This window comes from Schistocerca gregaria, chromosome 3 (genome assembly GCF_023897955.1).
Source record: "Schistocerca gregaria isolate iqSchGreg1 chromosome 3, iqSchGreg1.2, whole genome shotgun sequence".
Classification (NCBI taxonomy): domain Eukaryota; kingdom Metazoa; phylum Arthropoda; class Insecta; order Orthoptera; family Acrididae; genus Schistocerca; species Schistocerca gregaria.
In genome coordinates, this window is record NC_064922.1 from 539808081 (window position 1) to 539824869 (window position 16789).

At 40.8% G+C, this 16789-nt stretch overlaps 1 protein-coding gene across 1 annotated transcript in view; it reads right to left on the bottom strand.

Annotated features, from left to right (window-relative positions):
• The window catches only part of LOC126355456 (serine/threonine-protein kinase 33-like), a 93745-nt gene that overhangs the window by 32577 nt on the left and 44379 nt on the right, over nt 1-16789 (bottom strand). Inside the window, exon 5 of the mRNA XM_050005771.1 lies at nt 1937-2178. Coding sequence (XP_049861728.1) covers nt 1937-2178 — 242 coding nt within the window. The remainder of the gene's footprint in view (nt 1-1936; nt 2179-16789) is intronic.

The window sequence follows — 16789 nt, forward strand, 5'->3', positions numbered from 1 at the left end:
ACTGACAACGAAGTGTGTTGCGAATAGAGTTAGTAGTAAAGAAGTAATAACTTAAAACATCATACTTGATGCGGCAGATTTTTAGGCGTATTACGTCCTATTTTCTGAACTATGTGCCACGCGGTTACACCGCGCGGTCTAGGGCGTCTTGTCTCGGTCCGGGCGGCTCTCCCCGTCTGAGGTTCGAGTCCCCCCTTGGGCACTGGTGTGTGTGCACTCCTTAGCTTAAGTTAGTCTAAGTTACATTAAGTAGTGCGTAAGCTTAGGGACCAATGACCTTAGCAGTTTAATACCATAGGACCTTACCACAAATTTCAAATTTCCTGAACTGTGTGTCGTACAACGAAATATGTTTTTATAGATACATTCGGCAGCGGATGCTGTCTGCGAAAAGTGTTACGAATAGAGTTAGTAGGAATGAACTAATAAATTTAAACGTCCTGAATGATGCAGTAGTTTTTCACGCATCTCATTGTTTATGGCGTCATATCTCCTGAGCCAAGTGCTGTAAACTGGTGCAATGTTTCTAGTACATTCAATGGGATACGTGAATAATGACAACCAAATGTGCCGCGAATGCAGTTATTATTAAAGAAGCAATCAACTAAAACGTCGTGCTTCACGCAGAAGTTTTACTGTGTGAACAGCGAATATACAGTAAGCGATAAGCTTAGCTCGAGAAAAAGTTTCCGAAAGGTTTGAAATGATGTGTAAAGATAGTTGCAAGTCTTTAAGTGTTCTCATTCTCATATACTTCATGAGGTAATTATGGGTATCTACGCGCCGTGAGCTACACTGCTTTTTCAATCCCACCCCCACCCTTCTTATAGAAACGTGGTTCTTACCCCAACAGCGATTACTTACAGACAATATGTTTGGAATGCTAGAATCAGAAGTTTTGTCTGTGTTTCTGATGTAGCAACGCTACACACTATGTCAGATATTTGGCGTTGTATTTGCTGACCAGCCGATAATGCAAAACATTGCATCCAGTAATCGCTTCTTCCTTCAGATCAGATGAAGCCAGGGTATCAAATGACACGTCCACCCTCGTACACATAGGTGCAACACTTTCATTCTAGTTTTAGCTCTCATCCAGTATTATACCAAGATACATAGGTAGGAAACAGAAGAACAAAAATGGCTCTGGGCACTATGGGATTTAACTTCTGAGGTCATCAGTCGCCTAAAACTTAGAACTACCCCAACCTTACTAACCTAAGGACATCATACACATCCATGCCCGAGGCAGGATTAGAACCTGCAACCGTAGCGGCAGCGCGGTTCCGGACTGAGTTGTCTACAACCGCTCGGCCACAGTTGCTGGCCAGAAGAACATTTCAGTATTATTGAAAATGGTGAGAGTAACGGGTTTACGTAAATATGAACAAATGAGATACGATGAGCGGCTGTAATTTAACAGAGGTCGTCATAAATCTTATTTTTGGGGATCTCTGTTAATGGAAATTACAGCTGTATTAAATTTTATGCGTTGACGGTTATGGAAGATATGATATTGTTTATAAAGAATGCGTCAGTGATCGTCAACTGAACTTCGAGCAACGTATCATGTTCGTCTTCAGACTACACATTTCCGGTTCCTTTCGTTAAACAGTGTTGCCGTACTGTAAATTGCAATTAAAACCATTCCTGAGCTGTGACAGGGGATCTTTCAACTTTTGGGTTAGTATGTCGAAAAAGATTTTGACATACTAACACAAAAGCAGAAAGATCCTCTGCGACAGCACAGGATGGTATTAATTGCAATTGGAATTGAAATGGTAAATATAGTCTCCTGTTTTTCATTCTTGGCAGTCTTATGCCACTATCTATTTTTGATAAGAGCAGTTAGTTTGATGAGTCCCATTCGATAAAACTAATTACGTAAGTAGGAAGACATCATGTGTTCTTAAGCGCCTGTATCCACACGAGTTGCTTCGGCATCTGTAGGCGGTATTTGTTCTGATAGTCTGTGCAGTGTAAAGGCATCCAGCAGTGTGTACTTGCCCATGTAGGCCATGGTGCCGCAGCGCTCGTGCAGCATCTGGTCGTAGGCGACTCCGCTGCGGACGACGCTCTGCCCGAAGTCGGTCACCTTGATGTAGAGTTTGTCCTCCGGGTCGTCCGGGTTCGTTGTCAGCAGGATATTCTCCAGCTTCAGGTCCCTGTGCACGATTCCTGCGAATTTCCACGTGCACAGATAAACCTCGAAGGAAAATTTGCAATATAATTACAGAAATAGTTTTAAAATTAGCACTTAGAGCTCAAATAAACATAATTAAAGTAGGCGAAGGAAACTTATTAAACTGAGTATCTTTACCAACAGCCCTTATGACATATAATGAAATATACAGCAAATTTTAAAAATATGTTTCATTCTCTGTCCCAAAGAACAGAGCAGCGTGGGTTGTTAAAGAGACTGGCCATTCTAGCCACACTTAGGTTTTGCCAAATACCAGACTCATTGATAGCGGAACAGATCGCATTTGGGAATATTTTAAAGGGAATCTCCAGTTATGGCATTTGCCTTACAACCATGAGAAAACTCCAAAAATATTTGTCTGAACTGGGTGATCAAAGCTATTTCCATTCATTCATGGAACAGTGCATCCATCGCAAAAGTGTGACAATGTAGTGCATGCTTGTTCGTTGAAATGCATAGGTAAGTCAAGCCAATGGCTTTCCTAAGATAGGAAGTATACCTACCTGATACTACAGAGTATTCCAAGGTTGTAAAAGTTATGAACCACATCACGTTACCACACACACACACACACACACACACACACACACACACACACACACACTAACACCCACACACATACACACACACATACAGACATATACAAGCCTCCTCCCTGCAGCATCACTCCCATTCGTATTGAATATATACGCATATATTGCACACATCACCTCCTCTGCCCTCTCTGTGTCCACCTCCTTCATCCCCATCTTTCTGTCCCTTTCATCCTCCAACCTCTTTCTGTTCATCTCCTTCTCCCAACTATCTCCTCCATGTCCCACTGTTCATCTCCTCCTCTCTCTCTATGCCCATTTCAGTTTCCTGCCGTTATCTCGTCCAGTACCTCTGTCCCCGTCTCTCTATCCATCTCTCCCTATCCCCATCAACCTATCCATCTCTTCCTGCCCCCTCTTTCTATCAATTTCCTCCTTCCACTCTCCCTATCCAAGTCTTCCGACCCCATGTCTCTATTCATCTCCTCCTCCCTGTCCTTCCTATCTCCCTATCCATCGAATCCAGCTCCCCCTCTCTATTCCTCCTCTCCTTCCCCTTCTCTCCCTATACATCACTCCTTTCCCAACTCTCTGTCCATCCCCTCCTGCCACCCTTCTCTATATCCATATACTCCTGCTCTGTCTCTGTCCATACCCTCTTTTATCCGCACATGCAGCCTCAGCAAAAATAGCTCGATGAAGCAGGCTGACTTCACATCAACAAATTGCCTGTTGTGTAGGGCAGCCTATATGTCATGGGCTTCATAAGCGTTTTTTGCACCTGATGTGTAGGCTGCACTGCAAACCAGGTCAGTAAGACAGGCCAATACTGATCCAAAACAACACCCCCATTGTAGACGGCAGCATACATGTTGGGAGCTGGAAAAATATTTCTTACCCAAATCTTTCTGTCAGGCCAATAAGGCAAACCAATGTAACTCCCACATACAATGCCTGTTGTGTAGGGATGCCTATATGACAGAGTGTGAAAAAACACTATTTTCCCCTTCCTCTACTCCCACAGGAGTTATAAGTATATGAACCCCATTGTGCTCATGAAGTTTGCAGATTCTACACCTACATCCAAATGGATACTATGCAGCTCATATTTAAGTGTGTGGCAGAGGGTTCCCTGAACCACCTTCACAGTTCTGTATTGTTCCAATCACATGGAGCGCACAGATAAAACGAACTCCTATATTTTTCTATGCGAGTTCTGATTTCCCTTATTTTATCATGGTGATCGTTTCTCCCTATGTAGGTAGGCATCAACAAAATATTTTCGCATTTGGAGGTGAAAGTTGGTGATTGAAATTTCGCGAGAAGATTCTGCAGCACCGAAAAACACCTTTGTCTTAAATTTGTCCATCCCAAATCCTGTACTATTTCAGTGACACTCTCTCCCCTATTTTGCGATAATAGAAAACGTGCTGCCCTTCCATGAACTTTTTCGATCTACTCTGTCAATTCTATCTGGTATGGATCCCACTCTGCGCAGCATTATTCTAAAAGATGATGGACACATGTAGTGTAGGCAGTATCTTTAGTAGATCTGTTACGTTTTCTAAGTGTCCTACCAATAAAACGCAGTGTTTTGTTAGCCTTCCCCACAACATTTTATATGTGTTCTTTCCAATTTAAGTTGTTTGTAATTCTAATTCCTAGGTATTTAGTTGAATTTACATCCTTTAGATTTGATTGATCTATCACGTAACTGAATTTCTTTTACCACTCATGTGAATGACCTCACACTCCTCGTTATTTAGGTTCAATTGCCAATTTTCGCACCATAAATCGTTTTGCGATTTGTTTTGAACTTCTGGTGATTGTACTTGTCGATAAACGACAGCGACATCTGCAGACAACCTAAGATGGCTGCTGAGATTATCTCCCAGTTCGTTTATATAGATAAGGAACAGCAAAGGGCCTATAATACTACCTTGGGGAATGCCAGAAATCACTTCTGTTTTACTCTACAACTTTCTGTCAGTTACTACGAATTGTGACCTCTCTGACAGGAAATCTCAAATCCAGTAGCATAACTGAGGCGCTATTCCATAAGCACGCAACTTCACTACAAGTCAACTGTGTGTGGGGGAGGAGGAGATGGACACAGAGAGGAGGAAGAGGAGGTCCAGGGTTTTGGGAAGATATCTCAGATACATACATCTCCCCACAGCTTTGCTTAAGCATTTCACACATGTATTGCACACATTTCCTCTTCCTCCCTCTCTGTCTGTCCCCTCCTCACCCCTGTCTACCCATCTGTTCCTCCACCATCTATCTGTCCATCTCCTTCTCCCCTCTCAAACCACCTATTCCTCCTTCGTCTCTCCCTGTCAATCGCCTCCTCTCCCCATCTCTGTCCATCTCCTCCAATACCCATCTCTCTTTCCATTTCCCACAGCTCTCTCTCCCCACCTATCACCTCCTGTCTCCACTGCCGATGTATCACATCCTGTCTCATCTCTCCTGTCCATTTCCTCTGCTCTCTTTGTCCATATGCTCCCCATTTCTCTCTGTCTATCTCCTCCTTCCACCTTCTCTGTCAATCTCCTCTTTGCCCCACTAACTAACCATCTCATCCTCCACCATCTCTTTTCCCATCTCCTTCTCCTCTCCCTGTCCACCCCTTCCTCCACCTTCCTCTCCTCCCTCGCTCTGTCCACCTGATCTCTGATCTCTCTTTGATCCTTCTCACTCTGCCTCTCAGTATCCTCCTTCTCCTCTCTTAGTCCACCTGCTCTTGCCTGCCTTTCCCTCTCTGTCCACACCTCCTCTTATCAATTTCCTCATTCACTCTCTCTGTCTCCTCCATACCCCCATCTGCCTGTCTTCTCCTTGTCCCCCTCTCTGCCCACTTCTTCCTTGCCTCTGTCTTTGCCAATCTCCTCCTTGCCTCCTTCTCAGATCATCTTTTCGTCCCAAGCTCTCTGTCCACCTCCTCTTCCCCCACTTTTTGTCCATCTAGTCATCCTGCACCGTCTCCCTGTGTCCTTCTCCTTCTCCCTATTCATCCCCTCATGTTCCCATCTCTCTCTCTATCCACACTTTCTTCCCCCTCTCTTCCTGTCTCTCTTTCTGTCTGCCCCATCTATCCCTTCTCATCCTCCTGATCCATCTCTCTGTCCATCACCTCTTCCATCCATCTCAACCATCTGCCAGCTTTGCCCATCGACATATAAAACATCTGTTGTGCAGGACACAGTATGTCAGGGGTTGCAGTAGTTATTCGGAGGTGAAGAGACTTGCACAGGACAGATTAACATGGAGAGCTGCAACAAACCAGTCTTTGGACTGAAGGCCACAGCAGACCAGTCACCGTGTCATCCTCATATCCTACGCCTCACGGGATGCGGATACAGAACAGCATGTGATCAGCATACCGCTCTCCCGGCCATTGTCAGTTTTTGTGACAGGTGTAATTACTTCTCAATTAAGTAGCTCCTCGATTGGCGTCACAAGGGCTGAGTGCAACCCACTTGCCAATAGGCACTTGGCAGACCCAGACGTTGACCTATCCAAGTGCTACCTAAGCCTGACAGCGCTTACCTTCAGTGATTTGACGCGAATAGTTGTTACCACTGGAGTAAGGTCTTTGGCTTATATGATACAATTCATAACTTGGATAATCGTGTTGTTTGTGTGTGTCAAAACAGCAATTAAATAGTTTATTAGAGTAATAATATATCAGAGAATCATAGGATGGATTCCTCTAGAAATACCTAGTTGCTGCTGAAAATTCGTTTTAAATTTCTTTGAAAACCCAGTACACCTAGAAATAGACGAAATAAGCAGGTAGGTTAATGAAAATGAAATTTCAGGATAAGCCAAAGTAGCCACTGTTCTATGGGAGGGATATGAAAAGAAGAGTCGTGCAGCTGAATCACAGACTGTATCGTACGTGTGAAACACGATTTAAAACAAAATCTGACTAAAAGCAGACGTCTTTCAGCACGAGAAACATAGAAGTTAATTTATGAACGAATTTTCATATTGTTTTTCAAGACCATTTTCCTTGCCAAATGCTCCGAACTGCTGTGTATCGAATCCATCAAATGTTTCCGTAGTACCCACACATATATGGATATAGACAACAGCCGGTATGCTCAATAGCTAAAAGCTGCATAGCATAGCTTGCATTCATAAGGTTCTTACATATATGTGATCGGAATTGCGTACATCAGGTGGTAGCTGTAGCGCCAAGTGCTTTCACTACAGTATATCGTGTGCTTGTCCAGTAACATTGTGGGTGAGTTTGTTGTACCTTGCCAGTGTGGTTCATTCTGGCATTCTGCTATGACTTAAATGTGTCTGTGGGACTAATGGTGAGAAGAGGGCTGTACATAGCGATGTGCAAGTGCTGGACCACACAGAGTGCCATAGCACTGGATGATCATCACCTTGTCCATTTGGCCATAAATGACAGAATGGTGCCGGCCTTGTGACCGAGCGGTTCTAGGCGCCTCAATCTGGAGCCGCGCGACCGCTACGGTCCCAGGTTCCAATCCTGCCTCGGGCATGGATGTGTGTGATGTCCTTAGGTTAGTTAGGTTTAAGTAGCTCTAAGTTCTGATGACCTCAGATGTTTAGTCCCATAGTGCTCAGACCCATTTTTTTTGTTGTTGACAGAATAGCATCATTCCCAGAGTTGGATCGACGTTGAAGCAATGCAGAGAATATGGACATGTCTGCGTCGATGTTTCGACGCCGTCTGCTGAGAGATTGAATGGTGGCATACATGCCATTGTGTTGGCTTCCACTGACCAGAAACCAACAACGGCTGAGACTACAATGTAACTGTGAATGCCGTCACTGGCAAGCTCAGTGGTAAAACTTAATGTTTTCGGACGAGTACTACATTAGTGTGTCCTAAAACGCTTGCCATGTATGTGTTACATGGTACTATGTTTGAGCACAATAAAGCAGACTGCATTGTTGGATGGCATAGCGGACAAAAGCCAAGTGTGATGGTTTGGAGTGCCATTGACTACAGCACCCAATGTGTCCTACATATTGAAGGTAAACTGAGTGGCAACCACTGCATCAGGGACGATTTAGAACCGAAGGCACTGCCACTCAGACAGGCAACTCCACATGCCATATTTCAGCAGGACTACGCTCAGCCACACATGGCGAGAAATTTGCAGGCCGTCTCCGAAAGACTGGTGAAATCACTGGTGCCTCGCCCTGTAGTTTCCCCCATCGAAAATGTCTGGAATATCGCAGTCGGCAACTTGTTCTTTTTGCTTCTTCTGAAACCACTCCTGATGCTTTGTTGAGATATTCAGGAGCTCTTTAATTACATGCCAAGACGTCTAAAGGCTCTGATTGCAGAGTGTGGAGGCTTTATGCCGTACTGAATACACATGGTAAAAGTTCATGCACTGCTTGTAATTCTAATCATTTGTGTACAATCATAGGAATACATTATATATGTTACCAGCCAAACCCGATTTTAGGATAAACTAGTTTCGGCTAGGTCAAACTCGTTAATCCTGTTACCGATAGTATAAAACAATTCAGCCTAGATCGAATTAGTTTATCCTAGTTACAGTTTACATGCTTTAGGATTTACAAAGCAAACTGAATAAATGAATAGAAAGAAAATAGTCAATATGATTCATTAAAGTTATTTATTAACTAATCAGCAATTTCACATCTATCACTAGATCAACTTACATACATCCATCCACAGAAATCAGCTTACCTGCAATTGCTTATTTACTCATTTATGCAACTGCCTTTCACAAAGCCTTACCCTGATCCAACAGAATATTTTCTGCCTGCAGCCCTTAAAGATATTTCGGTACCTCCCACTTCTAAAAACTTCTGAATGCAGACGTCGAAATCAGTTCTAAAAAAATAAAAAGAAGTTTAAACAAATATTTTTTAATATTTTATTACAAAAAATTATGGAATTTTTTCTAAAATTATACCTGCATTAATGTCTTTGAAGTACGCCATGTTTGGTGCCAGCTTCGTAGAGGCTCTCGTCAGTCTTTCGATGTATCACTCCATTTACGTTTCGAATGTCACCTCTGACTTTATGTACATCTGGAATGGGTACGGTTACGTTGCCTCCAATGTCAGCTAGTGGATAGGATTTGTCAGAGGAAGCTTTCATTCTTCTAGCTTGTATTTTAAATTTTATGTCGCAATTTTTCTTCCATTTTGAATGTCGTTTGTGTCAATTTTCACAAAGTTATCAGTACTGTTCAGTATTGCTGTCGTCTTCGATTGCCTTGTGTAGGTCATCTTCATCTTGAATATCATTTATAATTTCTTGAGGCAAGGAGGAAGTGGAAAGTCCTACTCTAGGTTCGATTCCGTATAATGCTTTTTAAGGTGATTGTTTTATGCCAGAGTGGTAAGCTCGATTTTTCATGAATTGGACATACCTTAATCCTTCCGACCACCTTTAACCAAAAACTTACCATATTTTCGATGTCCTGGTTGGCACGTTCAACAGAACCCTGACTCTGGTTGTGCCTAGGGTTTCTATGCACAATTTTCAGTTCTGACAAGAGCTTTGCGAATTCAGTTATAACATTTTTGACAAATTCTATGCCATTAGCAGAGTGAAGAACGCACGGCGCCCCTACAGTTAGAAATATGTCATTCAAATGATAAGCCACTTCTTCAGTCCTATTTGATGATAACTCACGAAGGAGTACAAATTTTGTGGTGGTGGTGGTTAGTGTTTAACGTCCCGTCGACAACGAGGTCATTAGAGACGGAGCGCAAGCTCGGGTTAGGGAAGGACTGGGAAGGAAACCGGCCGTGCCCTTTCAAAGGAACCATCCCGGCATTTGCCTGAAACGATTTGGGGAAATCACGGAAAACCTAAATCAGGATGGCCGGAGACGGGATTGAACCGTCGTCCTCCCGAATGCGAGTCCAGTATGCTAACCACTGCGCCACCACGCTCGGTACAAATTTTGTGGGATGGTCTTAGTAAACGATAATGAATTTTAAATTCCCGTCTGGTAGTGTTTGCAAATCAATCAAATCGACTTGGGAACTGCTATTCATTTCCGAATGGAGAATAGGTTTTGAAACTAACCCACTTTTCTTTTTTGTCTTCTTTTGCCGACAAACATCACACATTGATAAACAGAGGCATCTCATTTCCTTTGTGGTATTGACGTATTTTGTTGGTATTTCGGCTATGAGTTTTTTCACATGACCAATTATCAAAACAGCATATCGTTTCAGTCTTCTTTTTTGTAATGATGTTCCTTTTTCCAACTTTTCCGAGTCTTTTACTTGTTTAACTAAATCCGCTTATTCGTCTACTGGTAACACATTATAATGACAAGACTTTTTGTTTTCGCTCTGCAAAATTTCCTGCAGAAACTTTTCTCTCCACAGCTTTTGATTGGCTTGTCTACTACGTGAAGGCTCATTCACGACGAAACGCTTCACAATAATGACACTAGGATTATAATAAAATCTTTTAAACGCAACCAGAAACTTAAGACGCGCATTCGTCGATACAAAACACCATTCAAAACAAAGAACAGTCCGAGGGAAGAGCGGTTGCGAGGTCCGAGGGGCGAGCCAGAGATGATTCGGGGATTCCCTATTCGTACAGGCAGCAACATGAGTCCCGACTAGGCAAAATTAGTTCAGACTAGGACGTACCAGTTTATCCCAAAGCATCTAAATTCTAACTAGGATAAATCGATTCGACCTAGGCTAAACTGTTTTATTCTGTCGGTAACGGGATGAACGAGTTTGACCTAGGAGAAACTAAAATGAAATTACAATTTAATCAATACCATTAGCTGCTGACGGGCGATGTACATCAAAGGGGACAGTTGAAAATGTGTGCCCCGACCGGAACTCGAACCCGGGATCTCCTGTTAACATGGCAGACGCTCTATCCATCCGAGCCACCGAGGACACAGAGGATAATGCGACTGCCGGGATTTATCGCCGTCACGCTCTCCGTGAGACCCACATTTTCAGCTTATAGTCCACACACTTCATTTGTAGTGCCCCTACCAATATACCCATTACTCGCGGCAGACAATCCACCGAGCCCCGTAAGAGTTCAGACAAATCGTGTGCTCCCGCACCGAAGGAGGTCATCAGCCGGTTAGCCTTAAACGATATGAAGATGGCATCTGTTCTTTCGGACATGTCCGAAAAAACAGATGCCATCTTCATATAGGAGAAACTATTTCATTCTAAAATCGGGTTTGGCTGGTAACATAAATACTGAAGCGCCAGAGAAACGTATGGGCATGCGTATTCAAATACAGAGATACGTAAACAGGCAGAGCACGGCGCTGCGGTTGGCAACGCCTATGTAAGACAACAAGTGTCTGATGCAGTTGTTAGATGGACGTTCCCTGAGTGAAGGAGTGTTGACAATCAAACCACGTGTGAAATTCTCCTGAGGGGGTGTTGCTAAATTTGAATATCAGGACGAATGTGAATGATTTGGCGTTAAAAAGTAATTTGACTTCCCAGAAAAGTATTAGCAGGAATTTGATGCTACGAATATTTTCACATTTTTGTATGTTTTCATAGGAGTGATTGAATTTTAAAATTTAGAAGCTCTTTTTAACCAGAATTGGATGTTCTACAACTTTCATAAACGAGATTTTTCATTTGGACGAGCCGTTTATGAATTACCGACACTGAAACATGAACATAAGTCACTTTTCCACCAAGTTGGTGAAAATTGCCGATCTTTGACGATCAGTTGTGGCTAAACGGCTTAATCATTTTTAATTTTTAAGTAAGTCATTCTACGTGACAGTCGGTGTGTCGGGGATTTTCTGTAGAATATATCGCTTTCGAGTTACAAGCGAAAAACCGAAAAAGTCCAAATATTACGTGGTTTTTCAGTCCTTAAAAGTTGACCACAGACCAAAAACCGTCACAAATTCTTTAAACTCATATTTGGGATGCCAAACTGGACTAAAATTATTTCCAGCTTTGCATATCTATTAAACAGTGCGGTCTTATTTAGCATTAGAGATGCAAAGTTTTCCATACCTTCATTACCTAAAAATGGGCATGCACGTCCATAACTAAACTTATTATAAAGGTAAAGATGTTTAAATATGTAATTTCTGTGCACCAGTATATGACATTTTCTTTGAGTTCAGATATTTGTGTTAATTTTCTTTGAGGTTTTCCTCTGGTGACGTGCAGTGGTTGGATTTTGTCAGCAGACATCCCTATGTAACAGCAGGTGCTGTATGCAGCTACCAACACTGCAGCTGACTGTCAAGGGGGGAAATAGAATACTAATTTACAAGAGTCTCCAATGAAAACTCAAGACCAAAATATGAGTATCACTGATGTTGAAAATCTCGTAAAGTTTGAAGTTAATGTGAACTTAGACTCAGTATACATCTCTGTAAGCAAGCATATAATAAATGCTGACTGTTGTATCACTGAAAATTATTTAAAAAAAGATTAACATTAGAAGACTGACAATTATTTCCCTTTTATCAAGAAACACACATCAAGAATTTACTATGTTCCTGCCACCCAAATACTACCATGTAGATATTGTGACAGGAGTCAAAACTACTGATCTAGTGTAAAAGAATGAGGTTATTTCGCTATTTATCTTTCAAAACATAATAAACAGGAAAGAATATCACAGTGTTTTGATATATTTTATCTCCTCTCTGATAAAATGATGAATTATTGAAGTTCTACATAGAGCCACTACGAAATATTCATGTTCTACAAAAAAAATTGTAGGTTACAAAAAGGCATATTATTCCATAAAAGTAATAAAATAAATAAGTAGTTCATCTGAATACCTACAAATGGTATTCAATTGTTAACATGTTACATGCATTTGCGCAATGCTCATTGTGGTCCCGAAAAATGTGTACCCTGTATGGAAAAACATTATTATTTTAAGAATTTGTTTAAAATAGTGATGAAAGATACAGGGATCTCGTTGTATATATGAAAAGCTTAAATTAGTTGGCCCAAATATATATGTAATTTTATATATCTAGTGGTACCTAATTCCCTTCTTGGCAGTCCATGCAGTGTTACTTGCTCCATGCAGCACCTGCTGAGACATATGACGGTACGTTGGATCTGGTAGTTTTGTAAATTTTTGGTCTGCTGGGGAGAATCGACATACGTCTTTGTGATAGTAGAATGTTGGTTTAAATTACTAAAACTGTATCCTGTGAAAAGAACTGCTGCTAATATAATAATATACAAATTAAGAGACCATTATTTCAGTATGTGGCGTAACCTAAAAATATTGTTGTTCAGTAATGGATCACACTTTAATGTAACAGAATTTAAAGGATTTTAGCATGTGAAACTATAAACAATACATTAATTTACAGACACCATCCACAAGAATATGCAGCAGGAAGGCTTATGTGTGGACCAGATCATCTGTGTAGAAGTTATTGCACAACTTATTGTAAACATTTTAAGCAGGTAGAATGAACTGCCGCGTACAACAGCGAAACTCGCTGGTAAGAAGATCCTAGGGTAGTGGCCTGAAGTAGAACCACACCTGAAATGGTAAACTGGGAAGTTAGGATTCTACATGAAAGAGACATAGAAGCACAGACAGCTGATACTGCGGAATGGTTAATCAATCGGGGGTAGATGGGAATCCAGTACAACACAAAGTGGGAGTTCGGTTTCTGTTTAAAACTCATAGACATACTATAAAGTGCAAGAAAGTAGCAGAAATATTCAATCCATTATATGAAACACACTTTGCCATTAGCAGTGTTTTGTATCACAAGGTGATGCCACTAGTCAATAAAAAAACTAACGAATATTTAGTATGCATGTGAATATGCAAACAACAAATATTATGGAAATCTATTCAATTCTTTGGGCGTTGAGGTATTTCCAGCAACTTCAAACTATGGATGAGCACTTGGTAGGAATAAATGTTTCACAAGGCAACATTTAATAGTATGTCGTAGAAAGTCACTCGCTAAAACGTGTTTTTCTGTTAACTGTATGGAATGATGAGACAGAAAAAATCTGAATGTGTAGTCATAATGTGGAGAGCAGTAATGCTTAGTAGCAGAAAATGGACTAGAAGTTGAATTTTTATGTAATTATATGGAATTGTATGTATAACTACTTATATAAATATACTAAGGTCATAGAACCCTTTCCACCCCTACTAGGGCCTGGTACATATTTTGCATGTTATGATAACTATTTGGTGTCAGCACTTTTAAAGGTGTCTAATAAAGAAATATGAAGATGTGTGCACTCATGAAATGTGAACTGATAATTACTATATTCTTAACACCGTTCACCTTCTATGCAAGGAACACGCTTTTCTTTCCATGCTACAAGAAAGCAGAAATTTATTGGTAATAATTACTATAGTCCTCCTACCCTTTGTCCTCTATGCAGGGAAGTACTGTTATCTTGCTACAAAGAAGTACTAATTTTCTGGTTGGAATTTTGCTCACATAAAAGAGTCCACCATTAATGATAACGTTAGCATTGGCAATGTTGGAGGAAAGAGAACATTTCCTGGGAGCATCCTGTTTTGAGAGATATTCTCCAAGGTACTGAAGGTGTCATGCACCTGATAAGTGTATAGATGAACATTACACTTCTAAATTATTGACAGTTTCAACCTAAAGAAAAATTATGGACTAAGATTACTGGAACAAAATCTCGTGTATTCAACAGAGGGATTCTGTAGGTTTCATTTATTAAATGATGACATCGGGTAAGGCCGTGCACTGTTTTTTACAGGGTTGTAACATTAATGTGGCACAGGTTTTGTACAAAGGGAATTTGTACAATGTTCTGAATGATAATATGACTGGTTTTGTATAATTTTATCAGACATATTAGCTGAGATATAAGATAAATAATAAAGCTTATTGTTATTTGGCCATAATTAATTAACTTAAGAGTGGGCTACATGAATGGCTAATTTGGAAGAATGTCCAAGCAATTTATAGTTGAGTTATTTCATGGGCTTTTGACACTGAAGGAATGTAACGTTTACTGAATACCAAACACAAATTAAATATTTTCTGAAAAGTTTAAGAGTAATGGATTACATCAATATCAAATGGTTTCCACATAGATAGGTCATTACAGCCTCTTTTAGTAATAAGTAGAAGATTCTAGTAGCATCGTTGAAAAGAAAACAGAAATTATTGTTGTAAAGTGGAAAATTATAGTAAGTCAGGCATAAATGGTCCATTAAATAGAAACTAGTTGTATAGCACACTTTAAGCCTCAGTGTTGAAGAAAAGATAACTATAAATGAATATACAAAATTAATTCTATTAATTAATTGAACTGATCTCATTAAGGTCGCAATAATGCTTTGACTTTGAAAGAAAAAAAACAATAATATTGAATAATGATACAAACATGTACTTACGAGATGTAACTCATAAACCAGAAATTTTCTAAGCATAATCAAGTGGTACGAATATTGTGAGAGGAACTATAAATATTTAATGAGGAAGGAAGGCAAATAAGACTGCTATTGAAATAATTGATGTAACTTGTATTAAAAAAATTATTCGTTATGCAATGGTTCATATTAGAATACTTTGAAAACAGAAACACACATACTCATGTATGTGAGATAGCATGTGTACGGCTACAGAATTCAGCTGCATTAAAACCTATACTATTGCATAAGCGCTAGAGGTGCGAAATTCCTGTATTCTCGTAATCTACAAATGAACACGTGTCCTTAATTAACTTTTTAATGAAGATTAAATTTAAATACTACAAAAAAGTCTTTTCGATGTGTATGATCATTCAAGCTCCAACTGTTGTCTAGTAAACACCTGCACAGTGGCAAGTTACCTATTTAGCTTTTTCTGTATTTTAAAAAAAAGTGTTTCTTAAATTTCGTTTTTTTTCTATTTAAGAAATCTAATCTCTCTTTATGTAACTGTAAGTGTAAATCCAGGCAGTCTGCAGTGCAGTAGTTATTAATTTGTTTCTTTTAAAGATCCAGCCAGTTTAGTAAGCTAGACAGTCGGACTCCAGCTGTCGCCTTTTACACATCTGCAGAGCGGCAAGTTAAGTGTTAAGCTATTTCTGGGTTTTGCCAGCAGCGTATTTCTTGAATTACGCATATGTCATACTATTTACGAGATGTTAAAAGGTGTAACTTCGTGTTTTTATGACTGTTAAGTCAGGCAGTCTATAGAGCAGCTGTCATTTCTTCTAAGCATCCAGCTACCTAGAGTGAAATTTTCACTCTGCAGCGGAGTGTGCGCTGATATGAAACTTCCTGGCAGATTAAAACTGTGTGCTCGACCGAGACTCGAACTCGGGACCTTTGCCTTTCGCGGGCAAGTGCTCTACCGACTGAGCTACCCAAGCATGACTCATGACCGGTCCTTACGGCTTCACTTCTACCAGTACCTCGTCTCCTACCTTCCAAACTTTACAGAAGCTCTCCTGCGAACCTTGCAGAACTAGCACTCCCGAAAGAAAGGATATTGCTGAGACATGGCTTAGCCACAGCCTGGGGGATGTTTCTAGAATGAAATTTTCACTCTACAGCGGAGTGTGCGCTGATACAAAACTTCCTGGGAGATTAGTTCTGCAAAGTTCGCAGGAGAGCTTCTGTAAAGTTTGGAAGGTAGGAGACAAGGTACTGGCAGAAGTAAAGCCGTGAGTACGGGGTGTGAGTCGTGCTTGGGTAGCTCAGTCGGTAAAGCACTTGCCCGCGAAAGGCAAAGGTCCCGAGTTCGAGTCTCGGTGCGTCACACGGTTTTAATCTGCCAGGAAATTTCATATCAGCGCACACTACGCTGCAGAGTGAAAATCTCATTCTAGAAACATCCCCTAGGCTGTGGCTAAGCCATGTCTCTGCAATATCCTTTCTTTCAGGAGTGCTAGTTATGTAAGGTTCGCAGAAGAGCTTCTGTAAAGTTTGGAAGCTAGGAGACAGGTACTGGCAGAAGTAAAGCTGTGAGGACGGGGAGTGAGACGTGCTTGGGTAGCTCAGTTGGTAGAGCACTTGCCCGCGAAAGGCACATTCGAACATTTTTCAGACTTTCCCCACTAGCCAGGGCTGTAACGGAAG